Below are 25,231 nucleotides of genomic sequence, written 5' to 3' on the forward strand. Positions count from 1 at the left end.
CCCATCCAACATAGCCTTGAACAGTTCCAGGGATGGGGCAGCCACAACTTTCCTGGGCATGATTAAAGCAGGTTTTACCTCAGGGTTCTCTGAGGCAGCCAAAGGTGTCACTGTCCCCCCCTCTCCCACTGCACCCAGCCTGGCACCCAGCTCTCTGCCCTCACAGTGTGGCTGTGCAGAACCGTGTCCCCCAAACACTGGAGGGACACAGAGTCACAGAACCGGTCAGGTCGGAAGGGACCACAGTGGTGAAGCATAGGATTTTGCCCAGACAGTTCTGGAGTATCTCCGGTGAGGGAGACTCCACATTCTCTCTGGGAAACCCGTTTCAGTGCCCGGCCACTGCACAGGACAGAAATTCTTCCTCATGTTCAGATGGAAGCTCCTGGGCATCAGTTTCTGCCCTTTGCCTACTGGGAGGCACTACCGAGCAGAGCCTGATCCACCCTCTGGCAACTCCCTTTAGATAGTGATAGACATTGATGAGATCCCATCTCAGTCACCTCTTCCCGATCCGGCCCATCTCCCTCTTTCCTCACAAGTGAGATTCTCCAGACCCTTGACGAGCTTCGTAGCTCCAATACACTGGGTGCCGCACAACCCCTCAGCCCACACGGCACCGCCACTGCCTTTCAGAAGGGCAGACTCCCTCACGCCCTGCCCCGAGCGCCGGGACAAAGGCGGCGGTCCCGCCCGGGCGAGGCGGAGCCGGGCCGGGCTCAGCCACCGCCCGGCCGCTTTATCCGCCCGCCGTGGGTGGCGGCCGGCGCAGTGCGCATGAGTTCGGGGCGGCAGCTCGGCGGATCCCGCGGTGCTGCTCCGGCCACCTGCCCGCCCTCCGCCCGGACTCGTTCCGCCTTCGGCTGGGAGAGGCGCGGACCCCAAAGCCGGTAAGTGCCGCCCCTCCTCGGGGGGCTCCCCTGGCTCTGCGCGGGCCCCCGGCTGAGGGGGTCTTCGCTCCCCCCGGCTCCCGGGCTCGTCCCCGCCGGCTGTCGGGTCCGCTGGCGTGAGGGGGAGAGCTCGCGCCGCTCCGCCTGCCCCGGCTCGCTCTCGCTGCGGGGAGAGGCCGCGGAGCTGCGCGCCCCTGCCAGCCCGCCACGGGAATGGTTCGGCGTTGCTCTTATTACTCACTAATGGATTTTTAATTATTCTTCCCTCCTGTTCCAAGAGCGGCAGCGGCTGGGACGCCGGGTGCTCCGTGCGCTGCTCGGGCTCTGGGCGGCGGGCGGGACTGGGGACAGGGACCGGCACAGCCCTGTAGAGCAGCTTTGGACTTGGGTTAGTTTAGGTGCACAGACGGGGAGGAGAAAAGCTATCAGCGAACTGTTGCCCTGCCGTGTTTGAGGCTTGGCTTCCCACTATAGAGTTGCTAAGATTTTTTTTTTATTTTTTTTTTTTTATTTTTTTTTTTTTACCCTGTGAATTTCTTGTTCTTCCCTAGCATAGCCTAAAATTTGCTTCTGCTAATCGGCAACTTTAAGAAAATATATTTAAGTAAAGGTTTCATACCTGTAAAACTTTGATGTGTGCTGTTCCTGCCTGACTAGGGGTGATGAGGAACAGCTGCCTTGTGTCTCCTCTTTGCTTCCCGACTGTCTGCTATTTAGGGTTGCCATTGGAAAAGCTGTTGGTGTAAACAGTAACAGATTCTACTTCAGGATACTTTTTTCCCCTTCCTTCTGTCAGGTACCTTTTCCAGTTGGAGGTGGTAAGCATGAGATGGCTGGTGCTTCTTAAGATCTTAATCTTAGGTGGTTCAGGCGAGGTTTAGTGCGGGTAAAGAGAAAGCACTGCCTTAAAAACACTCTTGGGATTTTCAGTAATCCAGGATCTCAAGGGCATGTTTCCTGAATAGTTTTTGTTTTAGTGTGGCAGCAAGAGAAGGTTGCTGGAAGTGGAGCTCTCTTGTGCTTGGTCCTGTGCATGGGTGTAGCAAGAGACGATTCCTGTGGTAACAGGCATGCAGATGAAATAGGAAAGAGATAAGACAGCCTCTTCCATATCTTTCTAAATATTTTTCAAGGATAAGATATAACAAGTATCAGAAGTGGCACAGTTATTTCCTTTCCACTCCCTTTTATGAAAGACATAGAAGGAAAGACTTCTTTCCAAACCCTAAAGCATTAGTCTTAGCTTTAAAAGCTTTTGCAGTTTCTGCCTTATGTTAGTAAAAAGATATTATTTTAAGACTGTCACAGATTCATGACTAATGCAGCATTGTGGATGGCCTTCCTTGTTCAGGTATACTGTAAAGAATTATGATTGTGGCTTTTTTCCTTCCTTTGGAGGAATTGCTGTTGTGTAAGGGGGAAGCTGATGTTTAAACAATAAAAGGGAAAAAAAATGTTGCTTGCTTGAGTTCTTAAGAATGAAGATACTACTTACTTCTCAGAAATGGATTTTCTCAGTAGTCCCTTTCTTATCAAGGATTTGTTTGGGGATTTTACTATAGAGAATAAATGAGTAGAATGAAATTTTATGACTAGAAGTTCAAGTAATGCCTGGCATTAGAAAGGAACAGGGAGATTTTTATATTGCATCTCTGTTTTGTCAGTAGTAAAACTCTTCTCATCCTGTTAGTTATAGCTGCTTTTTCTCTGCATGCCTCTGAGAGAAATATTAACCAAGAATGTTGGCAGACGGATTGCTGGTTGGATATAGTAACTGGAACAACTTAACTCCTGAGCAGTTGACAAGTCTCAGGCTGACTGACCTTCTGAAATACTGGAGCATGAAAATAAATGAGCGTATGAATGTGGCTTTCAAAGCCAGCCAGACAGGCTGTTACTGTTACCAAATCCTCCCCCTGCCTTTTTTTTTTTAATTAAAAAATAAAAGCAAGTAATTTTAATTTCCAGTATAACTAACTGCTTAAATATATTCTTTTCAATTGGGTGTGTATGGATTATCCCTGTACCAAGTAATGTCTAGGGCTAAGACTCTCCTGCTCTGTTTTGACAGTGCTGTTTTCAGTTTTGTTTACCTTGGGCAGGCAGACCTTTATGCACTTACATAGGAATGAAATGTCTAAAATTAGTTAATTTTTAAAGTAAACACCCATGCTTTGTGCTCAGACGTCCTCTGCTTTCTTCCCCACACTAGTACAGCAGTCACAAAAAGAAATATAGGAGAGCAGCCTAAAATCCATTTGTGAGACTGTGACACAGCTGTACTGGGGCTGAAAATTGTCTTGCTATCCTAAATACTGTGTAAAACAGGATTTGGCTCACCATTGCTATGACTGTAGCAGCAGTTACATAATGAAACCCTAAACCCCAGCAATGCTGCACCTGTAACAAGACAGAAGTTGACTAATTACAGAGGCGTCTGTGCCTGAAATTGTTTATGTACACTTCATGGTTCTAAAGTGTTGGCTGTCACAGATAGCACCACCCTGATGTTAACAGGGGAGATTTAAAAAGAATAACTTGAAAAGAATGGGACGCTTTCCTTGTTGAAATTTGCATAAGGACATTTAAAGTCAGAGGAGAGCTCAGCCATTGCCTGGATGTGTTTAAAGCCCCATATAGGACTGGATGAGGCAGCTCAGGGTATCACACATAGCTCTCCCACTGAGCAGCTACTGGTCATCAAATCTCAACTGGAGATACTGGTGAGAGCCTTACTGTTATCCTTAGGTAAGACCTTAATCTACAGAAAAGTAACTACTTGTCACTGGCTGTAGTTTTATTTTTAGTTGGGACAGGAAGGGATTCTGTTGCTTTAAATGAGTGGGAAGTGTGAGCACTTCAGGGATCTTTGGTGGTTTAATCCACAGTGTTGTATAGGAGCCTTTGCCACTGGCCTTCACTTTGGGCAACAAAATCCAGCCAATGGCTGTAGTGAATTTGGAACAGAGTTTATTTGCAAGGAAGAAGGCAAAGATGTTTGGGGGCATGCATCACAGGTGCCTTATTTTACCCCAATAAATTCTGTCTTGAGGGTGGACCAATGCGCTTAGCATCATCAAATCCTGCACTGGTATTCCACTGCCTCAAAAGAAGGAGCATTTCCGAAACACTGCAGAGAGGAGTATGAGGCAGTGATGAGCTGTGCTCTTGTGCTGAATTGGTTGTATGTAACAAAGTCTCTAAAGCATAGGGTCTCAAAACAATCAAAAGGATGTTTTGAAAATGTAGAAAGACCACTTAAGAATGAAGCACAGTATAGAATCCCCATTTTCTGGTATCATCAGGCTCGGTTTAACGTGGCCAAAGGTGTGACCTTAGGCATTGTTTCTGAGCAAAGCATGATTTGGAGAATTCAATGTAGCAATTGAATTATTACTTAGGTAATGAAAGTGTTGGTTTGTGATTGTTTCCTTTCTTTTTAAGTGGTTGCTACATTTAATTTGAGATCAAATTCACTGAAACACTTAAGCATGTGATGGAATGTCTTAGTGAAGTCAGACAGATTTAAGTTTTACTGAATTGGTGCCTTGCCCACCTAGTTTTTTCAAAAATGTATGTACACCATCTAGTTCTTTCAAAAATGTATGTACACAGGATTAGTTATTTCACTGCTGGCAGCTCTCACAAATTCTAGTGCAAGTTGTATGAATGACATTCAGTGTGTTTCTTGAGGCTCTGACTTACAGATTTAGAGAACTGAGAGAATCGTTGTTTTTAGCTCTAAAACTAACGGATTTTGTAGCTCTGCAGCCTGTAGAGGAAAGTTTGAATTGTCACAAGTGTGCCACAGAAACCAGAAAGTTTAAAACAAAATATTTGGGTTACATACATTGAATTCTGGGAGACTTACACTTGTCACTCTGTAATTACTTTGATGTCGCTGCATATCTGTCATGGGCTGCCATGAGAGCCCCCTGAGTTCATGCTTGGCTAAACACTGTTCAGTCCAACTTGTCACCTGTTCTGCAGATCAGTATTGATGTCCAAGGAAGTGTCTATAAAATGCTGTTGGCCTGGCTCTCATTTAGCAGTCAGGATTCTGTGTAATTTTTTTTGTTATTTTTCTATTAAGTGTCAGCATTTCTATTAGTCTGGCCATACTGTGGTGACAGTCCCTCTCTGAACAAGGGCAGGAATGTTTCCAGGTTACTGGATGTTAAATAGTCATGACTGTTTTGAGCACACAGGATTTTTCATGAGCAGGTAGAGACTGTGAATCATACTCAGTGTTATCGCAAGCTTCTACACTTAAGATGTGGAGAAGTGTCAGAATGTAACCATGTTGGTCAGTTTTGGTTTAACTATTGTCTATTGTTACTTCAGTTTTGTTTTGTTTCTTTCTGTAAGAGCAGCTCATAAATTTACTGTCTGATTCTGTAGGGTTTCTATGTGTTCAGCAAAACTTCATCAGTTCACCCTGTGTACTCCTGGAATTAGTCAACTTGCCTGTGAGGTTTGGCCTCTGTAGGCAGTACTGTTACTTAGTCTATTCTTCTAGCAGAAAGCTTTAACCTTACTGTGTATCACAAGAGTAGGGTTGCCTCTAAAGCTCAAGGATTTACTCAATATTTCACACATTGAAGGAGGTAAGAAGAATTCAGTTGCTGATAGCCCTGTTCAGGAGGAAATGTGTCCACCGTAACTAACCATCAGTTAGTTTTGAGGAGTTTGGAACAGCAGTGGCTAAGTAAATACATGTTGTGGGCCAGCTGGTTTTGTTCAGCTCTGGTCTTGTACAGCTGGTTTGAAGGTATGTTGCAGGAGCACTTAATACAAGGAAAAATTCATGAGGTTATTAGACACAAATACCTGGCTTGTTTTGGGAAGCCCTGTGGTCTCCTGACCACAGCACGCAGGAATCTGAATGAATTCCTACTCTCCCCTGTCTTGTTTTGTTGCTCTGCTGCCAACTGTCAGAGGCTGATAAAGGTCTCCAGTCTGCCCCTGAACCATCATTTCTATAAAACCCATCCCATGGTAACACTTCTAATGACCACAGAATGTTTCCAGATGTTTTTTCCAGATGTTTAACTCTCCAAACTCAACCACCACCATGGAGTGCAAGGTGACTGTGTGCAGAGCTGAGTGTGTGCATTGCTATGTCTGTGCACAGCTGACAGATTAAACCAACCTTGGAGTTCACTGGCCACTTCTTCTGTTTCTATTGAATCACTGAGAAGGAGCTGGTTAAGAACAAAGGCAAAGTCTGTGTGATGCTCAGAGTACAACGAGGCTTAGAAATCTATCTTGAGAAATGTTTCATCAAAGAGTGTTCTGGAAATTGTATGTATAGTGAAAGGGACAGACTGATCTTGTGCCCTTTTAAAAATGCATGACAATTTTCTAAAAATTGTCAACTCACCTTAAGTATATTGTGCAGTTAATGGCCTGGTGCTGTCTGCTGACTTTTGGCTCCCGGCTTATGTAGCAGTTGATTTTTAGCATTTAAATGTCTTGCACTTTTGTGGGATTGATCTTTTTGCCTATTAAGCTAGTCTTCAAACAGGAGTGTTAATAAAAAATTCTTTCAATCTCCTGCAACTATAGAAACAGTCCCTTGTAAATGCTAACATTGAGCTTCAGTGAAGAGGTAACCTTAGTCAGCAAAACTATAAAAATATCCTTTTGGAAAGGGCAGACCTCACCTTATCTTTGATGGCAACTTAATATATTCTCTCTGAATTATTTGCCTCTGTCAAAGCAAAATTAAATCTTTGGAGGTGAAATTCAGTGCTAACTTCAGAATCTTTCAATTTCCTCCTTCTACTCTGTGAAAAACATGGATGATATGTGACTTGTATTGTTTTAAATATCTCATGAAGGCTATCTCTAGTAAAACCAAGAAGCGATCACTTCAGATGATAGAATCACATCTTCCCTAAGATGCATTTCTGGTTTAATATCTGGGGTCCTCTCTCCAAATAGTATTGTTCCTGTTACACTTCTGCACTCCTGTGTCATGGTCTGATATTTTTTTTATTATTTATCCCTAATGGTACAGGCACACATCTCTTAAACCAAGCTAAAAAATACCCAGTTGCAATGACTGAACAACAAATCCCATTGCAAGCAACTTTCATATTTAATGCCTCTCTGAAGGTCAGGAGGAACAGCTGCCTGTCATCCTGCTGTTTCTGCTCTCTCTGAGCAAGGTTACCTTATTTTTGAACCCTGTTTGTTAGCTTGGCAATCCTTCTGAAACAGTGGGGTCTGGAAATTCATTAGATTCTTGACTATTTCTATCTTAAACGTATAAAGTCTTTCATTTAATAGCGATGACATAAAGAATGAAGGGACTTCAGTGTTAACCATGGTTAGGAGAAGAATTTGTCTGTAAAACATGCTGTATGTATTGCAGCAATGCTGGGCAGCCTCGTGTCAGCTCTAGCTGCTCTAGACACTGTACCAAGGTGTAGGAGTTTCTCAAAGCATAAAAAACACAGCAAAGGGGAGAAGAAACAAGGTATATGAGTGGGTTATGATTTCATTGACATGTACCTTTGATGTGTTAAAGATGATGTAAAAGGTAGAAGGGGACAAAAGTCTTCCCCCACACTTTTTCTGCAGGCTTACAGGCCATTGCACAGCTCCCAAGCTTTTCTGAAATGAGTAAAACTCCCAAAGAAGCCAAAGCTTCCAACACAAAAGCAGGACTGGTGCTGTAATGTTTGATACTGGCTCTTGTATGGGTGGCTCTCTGAACCAGTCACATTCACTGCCTTTAGTCATTGTTCGGCAGCTTTGTGAAACATCTGAACTGGAGCTCCAGAATGAGTAATGGGACCTTGCTGGGAGCAGAGTTATTTGTTCTTATTTAGAATTCATGGTTTTAATGTTTATTGCTGCTGAATCTGGATGTTCCTGCTGTCCTGAATGCAGATAGCCTACCATGAACTTAGTCCTGGTTAAACTGACGTATTGCTGTTGGAGAAAGTAGAACAATACTCTTAACTATTTCTCCCTCAAAATTTGGGCCTCTTGATTTCCTTCTTGTGTGCATCGATTAATATCTTCTCCTGGTTAGTTTCTGAATGTGGGTTTTATTTATGATATCTATTGTTATCTGCAGCAGTGGCCTCTCATAATATAGTCCATAAAATGTTCACAGTTTTGAGTGTAATTCTAGAAATCTCATAGTTGTCTATAGTATCACTGGGGGACTGAACAAACATGGCCTATTCAGTTTACATTGGGGACACCTGGATAAAAATTTGATGCTGCAACTTAAAAGGGCTGAAGAGAAATAATATTTGCCTTGTGTTGAATGTCAGTAGGAGTACTCACCTCTGGCTGGTCTCTCTTTTCCATCTGACCATCACCTTGACCGTCAGGATGGAATCTGAAGTCAGTGAGAGTTTTCTGTGAATTTCAGAGGTGTCAAGATTCTCTTGACAGTCTTGCCTAATTATATATGTATTTGTGTATGTTTGTTCATGTGTAGAATTTCAGAGTCAAGATTTTCACTGATAATGTTTGGCTTCCAAAAATTACATGTATTTTCTTGTGTGGCTGTATTTGTGTGTGGCTTTTCAGCACCACAGGGTTTGTTGTAGATGGAGCTGCTGTTGCAGGATATGTTCCATGCTTGGGCTGCTGTTTTCCTGTTTTGCTTTCTGCAGCCAGAGGTACAGCAGCTGCCTCAGTGCTCCTGTGTCTGCCTGTCCTGAGAGTTTGAAAACCAAGACCATGAGCATGTTTCTACCTCTCTGGGCATCACTTAAATCCCATTATCCTAAGGATGTGTTATATCATTGATAGCTAAAGTTCTTAACAGAAAAAAAAAAACCAATGTTCTTTTTGTGTAAAAATAAGGCTAAATTTGATTGTTTGACCTAATGTGCATAAGAAGGGCTACGAGGTGTTTTTGTTGTGGCAGCCCAGTGCTCTGGGTTGTGGATGTGCTTCCAAGACTTGCTGGACTGCAGCCTGGCTTCATTGTGTGGGAGCTTTCCCACAGGACACGTTGGTGCTGCGGCACAGGCGACGCACCTCTGGTAATGTCATAGCCCTCTCCTGGGAGGAGAGATCAGCAGGATGGAATTGTTGCTCAGTATTGGCAGATGTTATCTTACTGCTATGAAATACTAATCAGCTTACCAGAAGGCTCTGGTTTCTCAGCCCTCAGCCCACAGCTGTGGGAAGCAAGAAGAAGTAATCCAATTGAATTGGAAATGCAGGCTTGACTTTGCTTCTCATGTCGCCTCTTGAGCCATAATAAAGGGAGAAGCACTTGGGAAGCAGGAACATCTCATTTAATTTGTGCAGTGTCAGGGGAATGGTGTCCATTTCCCAGCTGGTTGCATATAACCTGGCACCTCAGAACCAGCTGTTTTGAGGAATGTGTCACTGCTCTTCACAGGTCACAGGCAGGATGGGTGAGAAAATGGACTGTTAGCAAGCAAGGCAATTTCTCGTTGCAGAGGATGGTTTAATGTATCAGAGTGAGAAATGAGCTAGGTTCTGTGTTTTGCCTCCCCCCCCGTTCATGCTGTTAGTGCACTGAGGTGACTTTTGTGTTTGTGTCCTTGAGAATAAAAGAGAAAGTTCTGCCAGAGTGTTTTGGGAGTTGATGACAATTCAGAGGTTTTACAGAACTGGGTATTGGGAAAGCTTAAAAAACCAGGGGCTTTTGCTCCAGTGAGTGCTGGTGCATATGTCTGTTTCAGTAAATATCTTCCAAATGTGCAAGTACTGTTTCTTCATGGCTGAGTGAAATAAAAGCTCTTGAAGCTTTAAAATTCAATTTGTAATGTGCTGGTGCAAAAATGGCACCAAGTTCTGCTCGTCGATCTTTCACCAGAAGCAGGTGGCATAGAGCCGCTTCAGTAGCACAAGTTAACTGCAGCAGTGTTAGGAAATGAACAGAGTTCTGTTTCCTTCATGTGATCCCATAAATAGAATTCTTGTTTAAAACCAAATAAAGATAAAGGTACTTGACCTGGATCAGTTGGTATCTCAGCCATCACTGTTAATGATGTACCATAATGGAAAACACAAACTGAATTTGTAAGATATTTGTAAGGATACATTCAGGGTCCTTGCTTTTAACTGTCCATAGACATCTGGTCTGGAAGTATGAGAGATGGGGGTACAGAACCTATCTATGTTGGATTTTCAGTCATCTTTTTGAACAAAACCAATTTTTTAAAAGATGCCCATAAAGCAGTACATGTGTTTCAAGGCATAAAGATATGTTCTTTATTAACTTGTGTGGGGTCTTTTCTTTCCATTTATTTTCCATTCCTTTTCAAGTGTTTTAACAAGCATATTTAACCCCATACCACATTGTTCTCTGTTTCCAGACATGAATAAAGCGAGCAGCCCCACATAACAACTGATGGCATTCTGTGCTGCGTCAGGATCAGTAAGTCAAGAAGGTGTGATGCCTAGGAATCTCCTGGTGGATTCTCCTGAAATGGCATCTGAAATCTCTCCAGAGCACATGCATGGGAGCATGGAAAGGGCTGGCAGTGTGGGGAATCATGGCAGCCAAGCTAGGTGCAGGAATCTTGCCTTGGTAAGTGTTTAATGAGCCTTGCACTTAATGATACGGATTACATTAATAGCTCTGTTCACATCACACAATTTTTGTTTTATTAAGATTGATTTTTGCCAATTCTAATCTAATTTCAAAGTGGTTGCTGTTGTTGTCTCGGTTATTAAACTCGAAGGCCAGAAATAACTTCTCATTTTTGGTATAACAGCTTTTTATTCTGGTCTGATTGAAAGCTTGGAGAGTGCTTCTCTCCAGCCCTTCCTCCCAGAGAACCAGGAATGGCAGTAAGGGCTGCTCTGCCATAGCTTTCTTAAATAGCTCATAAAGAAACCTAAGGATAGGGGTTGCTCTACACGCTGGTTTTTGCTTAATCTCTTTGTTGACGCTACTGAATAAAGGTCTCAGCTTATTCCACCTTAATTAGATGAGTAACAAATATGTCACCATAAACAAAGCTGTGCTCGCATTAGTATGAGTGTGTGTGGCCATTTAAATCGTGAGTGAGTAACTGAGGGGGTAGGATGCACTTCTGCATTTTTCCCAATTAGCAGGGTGAATCAGGCAGTGAACTCAACAGTACACTTTGTACTGTGACAGGCTAAGCCTAGAAAGCAGGTATGGTTCCTTCCATATGTTTTTTTATCATCCCAACCATTTGAAAATCATCCATTTTTAATTGAGGAGAGAGCACCCTGGTAAACATGCTTGCCCTAAGTGGAAATCTAAATCTCTGTCTTGTCTTGAATGCGGAATTAGGCTTTGTCTCTTTCCCTCTGCCCTCCCTGATAGTTTCTCTTCAGTGTGATAGTTTTCTGTGAAAGAGTAAGTGGCAAAACCTGTATTTATCTGTATACTTCAGACACACTCATGGTTTTGTGCTACTATGTGAGCTTTCTGGCACCTGGAGGCAATTCTAAAGCTGTTCCTTTTTTTGTTGTTTCTACTGAAAATACTTACTGTTAATATGACACTGTATCCTTCAGCTTGTGCTGCTAGTTAAAACACAAAACAAGTATGATGAAATTTAGTTCCTTAACTGTTTCTGATCTGTTCTAGAAAAAAGTTGTGAAGGGTCAGGGTAGGGGAGGTTAAGTACACCATTTGGACTCAGGAAGTTAGTGTATGTTGTTTATTTTATGAAAGCTGATTGAATTTTAGAGAATTGCAATGAAAATAGTACTTTGCTAGAGAATTGCAACTTAATTTTACACAGAATTGCAAGTTAATTTGGCTTATTACTCTACCACTAGTTTCCAGATTAACACAGCAATAGTCAATCATGTTTCCTTGGGTTTTATTCTTAGCTGCAGTAGCAGGCATGCGACTAGACATTTGAAAAAATCAGTATTGAATAACAAAGCTATGTATAAGTCAGTCTGTTTGTACAGTCTCATCCCGAGTCTGCTGTGTCAGAAAATGACGTAAATTCCCTTAGTCCATCTAGATCGTGCCATGTGATAACCCATATGATGATGCATCAGCTAGAATTGGAATCCCTTCCTATTCTGTAATGCTGTAATTTATAGATGGAATAAAAGTTGGCTGCAGGCTTAGGCAATTCCCATCAGACCTGTGAATTAGCAGTTCACAGAGCATTTTGTTTGTCTTGTTTGAGTTTATGCATGAAGACAATGAATTGTATATCAACAAATTGAATTGTGATGCCATAGATCCCCTTCCATGATTTTTCTTCCAGCAGTGTAGTAGGCGGCATGTCCAGTAAAGCTGAAAAACTTGCATGTGTGGAGTAACAGGTTGGACGATATAAACTCTCCTCAATACAGGCATAATTTCAGTTTCTGAATTTAAGAAGGGGTCTGTGTTAAACTGAACATGAAGGAAATTCTGCCTATTCTGCCAAGTTGCTGGAACATACTCCTAGAGACATTATCTTCTTGCTTCAGTAGTTTTGTTATAAAAGTTCAGAAGATGCAGAAGCTTTGATGGCCTAATGAGAAGAAAGGGATAGATAATGTTGTGTAGACAAAGAATTTCTATTATGCCAGCTCTGAGAAAGGAGAGTATGTATTTTCAGGCACGCTGGACCTTCACTGGACCCTGAAACAGAAGCAACTAAAGACCTAACTGCCTCTTCATTTATCACTTTCTTGGGTCTGTTCTCCTAAAGGCATGGCAGGAAAGGTCAGGGTTGGCTTTGATTTTTTTGGGTTTTTGTAATGGCATTGCAAAGGAAAGAAGCGTGACAGTGCTTCTTATGACAGGCCTGTGCTGCTGCAGGTTTCTTCCTATTGATTGTTAAAAACCAGGCTCTTAAGCTTCTCAGTGTCAAACTGCATAAGTCACTAAATATAACCTTTGTATTGCATCTGTGGAATTCAAACAAACCCAGGGATGTGATAATAGGGACAAACACTTGGACTGGCTTTAGCCTTTACTGACTGCTCACAGCTGGTTTGGCTGACTCCTGGCTGGTCCTGCATCCTGTGTGTCTGTGCTGGCATTGTTTGCTGGGAACTGATTGTCAGTTTAGGAATGACTAGGAGATGGACCTCAATTGCCATATGCTAAAAAGGTCTTAAAATTCTGTATGTGGGATCTTTCCCAGTCAGCTGTTGTCACTTCAGTTTAATTTTGCCAGACTTCTCAGCTTCTCTTACCTATATAGGGATGCTTTCAGTTAATCTTTGACAACTGCAGGCCTCTAAACCAAATTTACTTTTTTTACATGGAAAGCAAGATGCTGCCTTGATTTTAAGAGTATTTCTATAGAAATTATAGATGTTCAGGTCTGGATTTATTCTGCCAAATCTGTCACAGCAGGCTGAGTTGAGATGGGAGGAATGTATGCCTTGATATCTTCATCTCACATGAACGTTAGTAACCATAAATGCTGTTACATATGAGGACATGAATTTATATATTTTGGGTTCTTTTTAACAAAGAGAGAATCCATACATCTGCTTGAGAAAAGTGTATTTTCTTGATGCATGGAATCATTTGTACTTCTCCTCCAAGGGTGAGGGCAAACAAAAACACTGTTCTTGGCAATTCTAGTTTCCAAAACCCAGTCTGGAATGACACTGCCTGACATATGGTAAAAGAATTAACTTTCCATGAAAAACAGTTGCAGCAATTTAAGGACACTTAATTCAAAGATAAAATTTTCTGGAAGCAATTTGTCTTGTTCCACTGACTGAATAGGCACAGACCAGCTTCTTAAAGCCGATCCTTCTTCCAGTGCTTCTCTCTGATAATTGGACTAGGTATCTATTCTCAGCCATGAGTAACTGCTTTAGTTAATTGTGAATAATGTGCTAGGACAATTGTGCCACCTGTGAAAACCATGGCAGAGGCACTGATTGTTCCTGAAATGAGTTGTGCTAATTGGAACTGCACTAATAATGAGCTGTGTCAGTGCCTTGGATCTGTTGCTACAACTTCAGTACTTTACCTTCTGTCTCTGAACATATCTTACTGTGTGATAGCTTTGAGGGATAGTGAGTTCTTGTTATTCTTAGTGGATCACATTGTGGTTTTTATTTTATTTTTTGACTTTGGATCAGACAGATCCTTGGTTAATGCTACAGTTCACTACCATTCTTTTTGGGGCAGTGGTGACCTCTAGAATTTGTTCAAATGACTATTTCATTTGATCACTTATCAAATGGCTTAAATTGGGAGAGGCCATGACTGTAAAAAAGATTTTGCTTGTCCTGATTTGTTATTTCTTCAAACAAGCTTCCTCTCTGGCTCTAACAAGACTAACAGTCACTGAAGATGGTTTGTCACTTCTGGATCCCTTCTATGGTATAGGTGACATTCTGAACATTGGTTGCATAGACATGAAGAGCAGCTATGCTGTGAGTAGTCTGACCTGACTCAGTGTTTTGTTTCACACACTCAGCCATTTAACTCACGGGTAGCCTGGTTGTTTTGTAGCTATGATGTCTCTCATAGCCTAAAAATTCATTATTATGATCCTTATCATTTTTTGGATCAGTACAGATAATCCAGATGCAACAGACCTGGCATTCTTAAGCACACCATGTTGAGATCTCTTTACCTCAGCCTTCCTGAAGAGAATTCACTGGGAATCTAGTGTGGATATAGGGGTTCTGGAAAAGGACAAATTATGTCTGTTAGCCCACTGCTACCTTTTTCCCCTCACAATCTGAATGAGTCTTTTAAATGCTGAGCTGCACCTCAGGTACATTCAAGGGAAAGTCCTGAGAAAGACTTCTTTCATAAAATTAATGTGTTTCTCCCCCTTGACACTGATACTCCTCAGGCTTTACTGTACAACATGACTGTTCACCATGTCCAATTTGACTTTGCCAAATAACAATACACAAAAAATGAGAAGAATTTTTGACTGCTTTTATGGATACAGCTGCCATGGGGCAGGTGGAAGCCATTCCTTACAGGCTGTGGAGGGAGTTATGCTATGCTTCATCCACTTCAAACTGATGTTAGTATGACCTGGAAGCAGTGTGTCTTGGAAAAATGGGTGCCTGACTTCTAGCGAGGAATGATCCTTCTGTAAAATGTGCCAGTGAGAATATAGATCCTGAAGGCAGCTTGGGTTCTGTGCACAAATTGTATCATTGTGCTTCAAAGCAGGATCTGGTAGATAGAGATTATTCCAGCAGGTGGACAAACCTGCTTTTTAAACCATGAATGATAGGCATTCCTGAACTTCCAGAGTGTTTTCTTCATATATTCTACTTCTTGCATTAAAGTTTCTGTAATGTGAAAGCTAACTTCTGCTTGTCTCGCCTTCAGTGAATGTAGAGAAGATTGGTTGTGATTATATGAGTGGTCAACTTTTTATATATTAAAATACACACAGGGACACAGGCCTGTATCTGCCCACCACCCATTCATTCTCCCCTGTTTTTAATGTAACATGCTCCATTTTGAGCCTTCCTGTGCAGCTAAGCTCACAGCACTCCATGCTTTGTTCTGGACCCTGTCCAGCTTGGCTGCATCCTTTCCAAAGTTCAGCAACTGAATCTGAACTCTGTGTTCCGAATGAGGATGTGCTGTCATGTCATCACCCTGGTTAATATATCCCAGAATGAGATCTGCATCTCTGAACAGCAGATTTTTTTCCCTCTTTATGGCACTTAAACTGACAGAATCACAGATTGCGCAGGTACCTTGCAGTAACTTCATCTCAGCATCATTTTTTTGTTCATCTGTGAGTTCATTTTTGGGGGCTGTGTCATAAATGTTTCAAATCAAGATATATGACATCTTGTGCTTGCACCTATTGGTCAAGTCAATAACCCTCTCATGAGAAATGAGCTTGGTGTGAAATTATTTTATTTTTTATAAAAATTATTTAGTGGCTTTTGCCTGAAATGTCTCCCAATTTTTCTCAATGTTGTTCTAACACAGTTTCTTTTTCCCTTTCATTTCTGTAGGCTGATCAGCCTAATTTTGTTTATCAAAGGGATGTCTTCAGAGTTTAAGTAGATATTCAGCTTGCTTTCTTTAAAAGTAGGTTAGGAGTAATTTAGTCAGTTTATGACTTTAGCTCATCTAGTTTCTTTTAAGTACTTGTAGATAATTTGTTTCCTCACTTAGGACCTATTGATTATATGCTTTGCTACTCTTATGAAGCACACGGGTACAATTATGCTCATAAACTGAAGAAAACAACACTCAATATTATAGTCTTCTTCACCAAATGAAATGGTATTATCAAAACCATCAGATAGTGGGTTGTAGAGGAAGCACTTTCTGACACAGCACACAATTACACTCTGGAACTCCCTGCCACAGAATTCTGTGAATGCCAGTCATTTCCATGGCTCAAACAATAAGATGAATTCATGCTAGAAAAGCTCATTAAGGGCTATTAAATACACAGATGCCGATGCATCTGAGAAGTCTTTAAGCCATGTATTGCTGGAAACTGGAAGGGATTTAGGGGAGGAAAAAAAACATATCCATCCAATATACAGCAACACCTCCCCAACCTCTCTCCCTAGACCTGTGTGTTCATAGCTGCTGAAGGCTACTGAGCTAAATGGGCTTTTTGGTCCGATCCTGTGTAGTAGTTCATGTTCTTAGCTGTAATTCACTTGCTTCCAGCTTCAGTAACACAGCAGTACAGTCCATTCCATTTCCCTTTCCTGTAAATCTAGTCAGAGGTACTTGACTTCTGTGCTAAAGCTTTTATAAGTGTTCTGATACAGTTCCTGCACGCAGGGCTTTCCTTTTCACCCCTTCTGACAAGTAGAAATGCCTTGTTATTAACAGACTGTGGCCCAAGTGGTGCTACGCTGGCCTCTGTACTACATATTAGAATAGTTTGAGCCCTTCATGGTTCTTTTCAGAAGCATCCAGTCACTTCTTTCCCATGGAATTGTGCCTATTAATTCTTCAGTGCTGTCAAATGATTGATAAATCAATTGAATCTGACATTATCCGAGTATTTTTCTAATTGAAGCTTGGTTCCTTAGCAGGTTTTAGAAGGTTTCTTTAAGCACTGCAGGTGTCTCGGGATTTCCTGTGGTGTTCTGTTTCTGTCAAAGCTGTGCTGGTCTTGGGATTTTAGATCTGGATGTGATGTTCAGAATTTCTTCAGATGTGTATGAAAAACTGTGGGCCTCTGGATATTAAGCTATTGTTTTGAACAAGTAGTAAAGGAATCAACTAATCTTTTCTATGAAATAGATTATATTCTTATTTTCTTTTATTTCTTTTTTTTTCCTGTTTTATACCAAACACTGTTATAGCAGACTCTTTCCTGTTCGGTGTAAGCAGGAAATGTTTGGCTGCACAAAGATCTAAAATATTAATGCCAGCTGAGCATACTCAGCTATTTCAGCTGTTTGCATCCCAAATTTCTTCTGTCTAATCTTCCTAATTTAATGTAATTTTAAGCTGAGGCACAATATTCAAGTTTCAAATTCAGGCTGTCTTTTGACAGTAGTTTTAAAGTTTGTAGTGTTAGGTGTATGTGAGATTGTTCAGGGAGGTGTTTGTGTATCAAGAGTAGGGAGTAGATGGAAACTATGAGGCAAATAACTCAAGTAGCTGAAAATACTTTTCTTTGACTCTTAAAAAAAAATAGATTCATCAAGAAAAAAGGAGGCCTGGAAAACCAGCCTGGAAAGAATATGAACTGTTCCAATACTTGGAATATACGGAAAATGAACTAATTGCAAATAGACTTGGTAGCCTTAGTTAAAACTGGCACCTTTAAGTTACAAAGATCTTTCTGAAGGTTTTACTATAAGTATTACGGGTGGGAATAAAGCAAGTCACTGCTTGCTTTACATCTCTGAGCTCCTTTGGTTTGACCAGCCTGAGTTGTTTTTTTTTCCACCGTGATTGTGTGTCTGAAATGGGATTGTTTCCTTGGCTGGCAAACTCAAACATGCCTTGCCTGAGGGAGTTTCTATCCAGACTGGATGCCTTGCATCTCAGTACAGTGCCCTGATCTAACATTGCCTATTCTCCAGAGCTGTTGGTTTTGGTTTTGTTTTTTGGTTTTTTCTGATGAAATGTGACATTGATCCTCTTGAAGGGAAACTGCACAACGAAACAGATTGAAGTGCTAACAGAGATGCAGTTGGCCTTTCACATCTTGGTATGCTATTTATTACAAATCTGTTTGCAAAGGGATGGTTACTCAATTTAGATCCTTTACCTAAAGGGACGCTGCTCATTTCAGCAAGATCCATGAGGGATGGTTAAATCAGGCAAAGCTCTCCTGCAAATCTTACCTGGCATGGAAAAATGTTCAGTCTTGCAGCACAGAAAAGGATGGAAGGAAGTGCTTTTGGAAGTCTTTGCTTCCTTGCTTTATTCTTTGGTCAGCTCTTGATCAAACCAAGTTAAGCTCATGTGGGAGCAGTTTTTTTAGGTGCACACAGTAATTCCTATACCATGCTCTGGATGTGTTGCCACTATGAACTTCTTAAACACAACCCCCTCTTCTTTTCCTTTCCCTGTGTAGTCGACTCTTGCAATGAGCTCACCCTCAACAAAAGGTTCTTGGAGTCCTGTTCAGCTCCAGCTCAGGGCTACCTAACAAGGGCTCCTTTCCTGTCATTCTCTCGCCTACTAGACATAGCAGCCCTATGAGTATTTGGGTGGGGAAGGAAGGAGATTGCAACATCCATTGAGGAAAAAAAAACATGCACAAAAAAAAAACCAAAAAAAAAAATCAAACCAAACAAAAAAAAAAAACCCAAAAAAAAAAAAAAAAGCACCCAACCAAAAAAACAAAAAAGGAAGGCTTGTCTGTCTCTTGCTTTTCAAGTGCAGCTGTAAAACTTTCCTTGGCCTTTGAAAACCAACATGTGGTGGGTGTGAGCTGTGGACTATGTCAGCCTTTGAAGTTCATCTTTTAAACCAGCAGTGGCAAATGGCATTCAAATTTTAGCTTTTGTAGCAGTTTTGCTGTAAGATGGAATAAGTTACTTATTCTGACAGTACACTGTGGATAGTAAGACTAAGTTAGAAATAACCACACCTCTGTACATCTTTCCTACCCACCAAATGTTCTATTGGCCACACAGGCAAAGGCAGCTAAGAGCCTCAAGCATTTATTTTCTCATCTGTAACATTCTGAGTGCTTGGAGATCAACTGCCACTGGATACAATGCAGCAAATTCTATTTCTTAATCTATAGGCATTACTTTGCTACAGAGCTGCGTTGTTCTTACTTTTAATGCTGAGAATGGGGATAAAAGCTTTGTTTGTGCAAGGAGTTAACACGTAGAGCTGCACACAGGTTTTTTTAGTCTAATCTAGTGTAAGATGTTCTGAACAGGCATAGTGAGTTTGAAGCAAGTTGTGCTGCCCTAGCAAGAATGTGCTACCTCTTGGATATTTGTACTTCATACCTTTGTGTATTTACCTAAATTCTCCCAGCCCTGCACTGAGAAGTAGCCTTTTTACCCTGTCTGCACACTCAATGAGGTGTCCTTGGTGCTTCTTGTTGAGTTACTGACAGTGAGGTTTCCAGTATATGCTTGGCAGGGGACAAATTAAATCCAGAAAAAGGAAAACCTCACTTGGTTTTCAACAATATATACTTGCATTCCAGAATTTACACAGGTCTCCTGGGAAATGTCTTTCCTGTATCCATTGTCTTAATGCAGTGCTTTTCGTAATCATTCTTTGTCATCTCCAAGCTTCGGTAAAAGTGAGTGTTTCCCAAGGTGGAGGGAAAAGAGTTAGGGCATTGCTACCTAGCTTCACATAGTGATAATGTGTTAATCAAGTTAATTAAGAGTAGTGACTCAGAGAAAATGAAGACTGGATAATCCAAGTGATTATTTATCACTTCTGTGGTCTACAGGATTATTTCCTGCTGAAGAAAATAGCCTAAGGCACTATAACACTAGGGAACAGGTCTTCATATTTATTCTTGGGTTTTCCTTTCTGTAACTCAAAGATAAAATCTTTAGAAACCCTCTAACTCCTTACGATTGCCTCTTTGTAATCTCTTATGCACCTCTGGATAATATATAGTTTGTAGTGGCAGAGACGCTTCTCAACTCCAGCTTTGCCTCTAGAAGCCAAGTCACCCTTTGGACTTGAGCAAAAAGGGAGTCAACCCATTTCTGCAACTGTCCTGAGTGCACCCTTTTCCTCCCATGTTGTTCTCCAAGCCTTGTCCCTCAATCTGACCCAGAACACAGTTTGTCCCAGTTGGGAATCAGAAGAAGCCATCCTAACCCTTGCAAAGGCACAGTTGAGTGTAGTGGGGTTTTTTGCTGCCTTTTTTAATTTTTCTAGTAGCTCTTATGGCTTTTCTGATCTTTTAATAATTTGTTCTGTATAACTCAAATGAAGACTAAAGGCTGTAATATCACTTGCTGCTCTTTGGGTTTTTAAATTTTTTTTTGTCCTCTAGCATTGTAATGTCTAAATGTCTCTTTGGGAAGGCATCAATCTTTCTGATTTTTTCGTTTTTTCCCCATAGGATGATGAAAGTTTGAAATACTTAACTCATGAAGAACAGGATGTTCTCATGTTCTTTGAGGAAACCATAGATGCCTTAGAAGATGACTTGGAGGAGATGGCCCTACGTGACAGTGGCATCCACTGTCAGTCCCCGAGGTCAACAGAAGAAAATGTGTCCAGTCATTCAGAGACTGAAGATATCATTGACTTAGTGCAGTCAACACCTGAGAGCAGTGACCATGAAGGCCCTTCTAGCAGAGATACAGAACCAGGTAGTTGTGTTTCTTGCAAGGGTGGGTTTTCCCTTTGATCCAGCCCTGACCTATTCCAATTCTCTGTAGAAACAGCTGAAGAAATTCTTCTGTACCTTTATTGCTACCTCAAAAAAAAATTTGTTACTCATCAGGAGCTCTAAGGACTGTGGTTTTAATTTGACTTGGGGTTTTTGAAATTCTTGCTCCTACTGTAACTTTTTTCTAATTTTTCCATTTTTCTCGTGGAGGTCATGCATCTGACAAAGTTTTTGGTTTGCTATCTCAGTCCTCTGCCTGGAGACTGAATTGTCACTGTTACGCACAGTCACTGCAACAAGGCAGACTATTCACCAACCTGTTCATGCTCTGCTCTTCTCCAAGACTTTTTAAGATTTTCTCCAAGAGTTTTAAGATAGCAGTTTGTTTTCAGTGTTACTCTGTGTGGGACTGAAAGGCACACGATCCTATCAGTGAGTTTGTGACAAGATAGCATATGGCATGTTGTTTTTGTCAGCCTGTGGAGTGTGTTCACTCTGTGTTTGGACAATGAATCTATCATCTAGTACACACAGTGGGATGTAATGTGTCCTCTCCTGGCTGTTTTAATAAAAAAATAAGAGCTGCAAAACTCTTATGAAAGAGCAGCCATTGAAGCACAGTGAAGCAACACGCAGACTATGAGTGAAAGGTAGAGAGAGAGCTGTGATAGTGACATGTTGTATACATGGTGATTTGAGCTGTAGCATTGCCTATGAGATGCCATTGCTGGGACTTCAGTTTCTTCTGGCTATGTGGGCTGAGGTTGAGTTAGAAAGGTAGGGAGAGGGAAGAAATGCTGCTAAAAGAGGTATTTTAACTTGCATTCTGCTCTGTGTGAAGAGTTAATGCCACCTCTGCTGCTTTGCCTTTTAGTGTTGGATGCCACTCAGAGAGCCGAGAGCCCTCAACCAGCTGTACCTGCTGACCTTCCCCCACACCCCCCTGCACCACCACCAGCTGTGTGTGAGACGCTTCCTCTTCCTCCTCCACCCCCTCCTCCAGTGCAGCATCCAAAGTTGCTCCGTTCCATCCCCACTCCTCTCATCATGGCCCAGAAGATCTCTGAGCAGCAGGTGGAGAACCGAGCGCGCTTCCCTGGTGCCCTCAAGGAAGGGAATTCCAACAGGAAGAAAGCCCTGGTAGCCAATGGTGATTATTCCACAGCACCCAAGCACCCTCCTGCCCCTGCCCCCAAACTGCACCGGTTCCCAAGCAACATCAACATAACAAATGTCAGTGGCAAGGAATTCAGCGAGACAATTTCCAAAGCAGCGGTTAACGTCCAGGAGCGGCGGGCTCAGGTACTGGCCAACATCAATGGGGGAGCTCTTCTGGCAGCTGAACTGGAGGAGAAGCTGCACAAAAATGATTTCTTGTCACGTAACAGAAGTTCTTCCTTACGGGATCTCTCCTCTGAGCAAACACGCTATGAAGCCCTGACAAAACTTGGCCTAGTTAAGGGAAAGCCAGCTCAGGACCAAGTGGACCATGCCCCAAGCACTCAGCAGCTTGATGTGCAGCCCAGGCAGTCAGAGGCTGTTACCAATGGATATCAAAACATCCATGAGATTTTAAAAAGTGAGCCCAGCCCTTTCCTTCCTATGGGCAAAACTGTAACAATCAAACCAGAGGTGGCTCTTGCCACTAACAAAGTCATCAGTGCACAGCAGAGCACAGAAAAAAGTTGTAATGATTATAAACAACCTGGTGTAAGCCTGGACATGAGGAGGAGATCGGGTTCGCTGCCTAGACCTTCAGGATTTCGATCCCAAGGGATAACGGTGAAGTTTTCTGGCCGTGGCTCAACTGAAGAAGCCAGGAGAGAGGCGCTCCGGAAACTGGGACTGCTGAAAGAGACTGCATAACTTGGATGGGAATGTTGTGGCAGTGGGGGGAAGTCAATAGCATGGCTTTGTTCTAGAACAGTCCCAACAGGATTGGGATCAAGTGGATTGGAAGAAAAAAGGGAAAGTTCTCAGCTTCAGGCAAGCCAGGAAGGTATGGAATGTGGAACAGTGTGGAATGGCCACTTGTGTTTATCCCAGAAGGACTGGCACCATGTAGGGTCATATACAGCAGTGGGGTTTGGCTCTCCTTCCTACAGAGATACTCATCTGTTGCTCTTTGTGACTAAGAGGAATTTTATTTAATTAATGCTGGACTGTAGCAGGCAGCATCTCGTTAATGAAGTGTACAGTGCAGTATTGTTGTACATAGTAAAATGAATGGCAAATCTTGCTTTTGCTCTTTCTGAAGCCAAAACGAAGAGATCCGTCTGTCCTACCCACATCTGTCAGTCCATGAAAGCTCAAGATAATGTCACAGGTGAAGTTTCTGACAGTGTGACATCCTTCTGTGACTTTTTGTTGTCTGTGTTAGCTGGCTTGATTTCTTTCCCTCCCAGTGATGGAGTCTACTGCTCCCTCACTCTGCTCTTGACTCAAAAACTGTGCACAGGGTGGCTTCTGCTTTGACCTTCTCATGGACAGAGCAGCCAAAGCTTTGAATGGGTGACTGCCTCACTCTGCTGCTGCACCTGGAGTCTCCCCTCCCTTCCCAGCCACCTGCTTCTCGGTCACACCTGAGCAACCCACGTGTCCAGGGAAAGGCACCAGGAAAGCCTCAAGGATATGCACCGAGCACCAGATTTCGCACTGACAGCCAAAGAGTCTCCTGACAATCTGTGACCCCAACTGCTCTGTCCCAGGGAGGATCTCTCCTATGGCAGAGAAGCCATAGGAACAAGTTAACTTTGTACCAAAAGCAGGACCTGTATGTTAAAAGTCTTCTCATTTATGTTAGGGTTCCTGGGAAGGAACTGCTACTTTTTGAACAGTAGCAGTACTACACAAATTGTTACTTCTAAAACTGTCATTTAGTCTTCCTATAGTTTAATAGCCCTAATGATCATCTATTCACAGCCTTAATTGATTCTGCCCTGCCAATGCATAACAGAAGTTACAGCCAAAATTCTTGCAGGCTAGGTGGACTTTCAGGAGAGCTGCATGTAGGAGCACATCATTCCTGAATGGTCCAAGTTGGTGGTATTTTGCCTTTATTCAAATAGATAAGCTGGTAAAGATGGTCCCAAAATGTATTTGTGTGTTAGTATGTTTTCAAGGTTTTTTTTATATGGCAAAGCTGCTCTTCCACATTGAAACTCCTTTCCTTTTTGTATTACCTGAAAACATCAAGAATAGCCACTTTAAAATCAAATGCCAAACTCCAAACTCACAATTTTTTTGTTGTTATTCCTTCATGTTTGATTTCTTAGTGTTTTGGATTTTTTTCTAAAGGGAAAAACTGACTTACTCTCTGCACTTTCAAAAGCCTCTACCAACCTACTCCTTCTCTGAAGTAGCTGAGCAATAAACCTTGGAGGGGTGGCTACAGCAGAAACTGACACACCCTTTGGTGAGGAGCTCTGACATAACTGTGATAAACAAGTTTGTAGTTCTTGTGATAAAGTATTTCAAACTTGCTGAGCTGTACTTGTAAATGAAGCTGTTGTGAAGGAAACATTTGTGTCATTCTCAACCTGCCTCATAAGGTTTTTTTTGTTTTTTGTTGTTTTGGGTTTTTTTAATTATCTGCTTGCTGCTTAAATTTTTAATTATGTTGTTACGGTATCTGGCTGGTTCTATTATGTAGTTATTCTTTTCAGTGTTTTCACTGGGTAAGTGATCATGTTCCTCATTGTGATGGGCTTGCTATACATAAGCAATCAGTAATTAAAATATGTGGCCATTCCTGGGCTGGCAGAGCACTTGGGCATGCATAATCAAACGTGAGGGGTGCTGCTGAAACAAAAAAGGCTGCTTGTGTGCTGCAAGTAAGACACAGGCTTGTTCTGCTGGACTCTGAGTCTGTAGTCCTAAATCAGAAAGACAAGGGACCACAGAAAATACACCCAAGCATGTGCTGCAGTGCAGGCTGGAATGGAGGCTGACATGTGGATGATGCATCATAATTTATTAACATAACCTGCTAAGTAAATTTAAATGTTTCATGGCCTTTGTGCTTTTAAATCCTGGTAAAGCAAATTCTTTGTTATGAATGTGAAGTGCGTATGAAGCAATCTCCACATCTAATCATTTCTTGCCAGCTCTTGTTGGAGTTGTTTACAGCTGAGAGTCCTTGCTAAGCAAATGGGGGGGAAAAAACCCTGACATTGTTTCATTGAAATACAGTCCAGTTCAATAACTCTGTAATGTCACCCTACTTAAAAATACCCCAGATATTTAATATCTAAAGTTGCTGTATGCTGAATTAGCTGGATCATGTTCTTTGTGCAGGGCTGTGTCCTCAACTGGTGGGAAATAAGAGTAAGATCTTTATTAAGTAAAGCATTTTCTGCCCAAGGAGGACTTGGAACGAGGTATTCATTGTGGCCCTTCATCATAGCAGATAAATTCTTCTCTGTGCCTAAAACTGTAGTGAGTAAAGCCATGTACTAAATTAAATTAAGTCTAGCTGCTAGTAATCTGTATATAAATTTAGCCCTATTTTGTGTATCTTGTTTTGTGTGTATATGTTGCTGTGATTTTACTCTCTTCCCCTTTGTGCTAGAGGTAACTGTCTTGCACAAATCTGATAAATCATCTATTAAACTAGAATAAACCCAATGAAATGATGGCTGA

The 25,231-nt window shown here is 41.9% G+C and overlaps 1 protein-coding gene across 1 annotated transcript; it reads left to right on the forward strand.

The window, feature by feature from the left end:
* The first annotated feature begins 752 nt into the window (after positions 1–752).
* LOC131572668 (proline and serine-rich protein 2-like) lies at positions 753–25,231 on the forward strand. Its single transcript, XM_058825926.1, has 4 exons — positions 753–890; positions 10,214–10,428; positions 20,318–20,570; positions 21,465–25,231. Exons 2-4 carry the CDS (start codon positions 10,249–10,251, stop codon positions 22,454–22,456), a joined length of 1,425 nt encoding a protein of 474 aa, XP_058681909.1. The 5' UTR covers positions 753–890; positions 10,214–10,248; the 3' UTR covers positions 22,457–25,231.

The sequence above is a fragment of the Poecile atricapillus genome, chromosome Z (genome assembly GCF_030490865.1).
Source record: "Poecile atricapillus isolate bPoeAtr1 chromosome Z, bPoeAtr1.hap1, whole genome shotgun sequence".
In the NCBI taxonomy this organism is placed as follows: Eukaryota; Metazoa; Chordata; class Aves; order Passeriformes; family Paridae; genus Poecile; species Poecile atricapillus.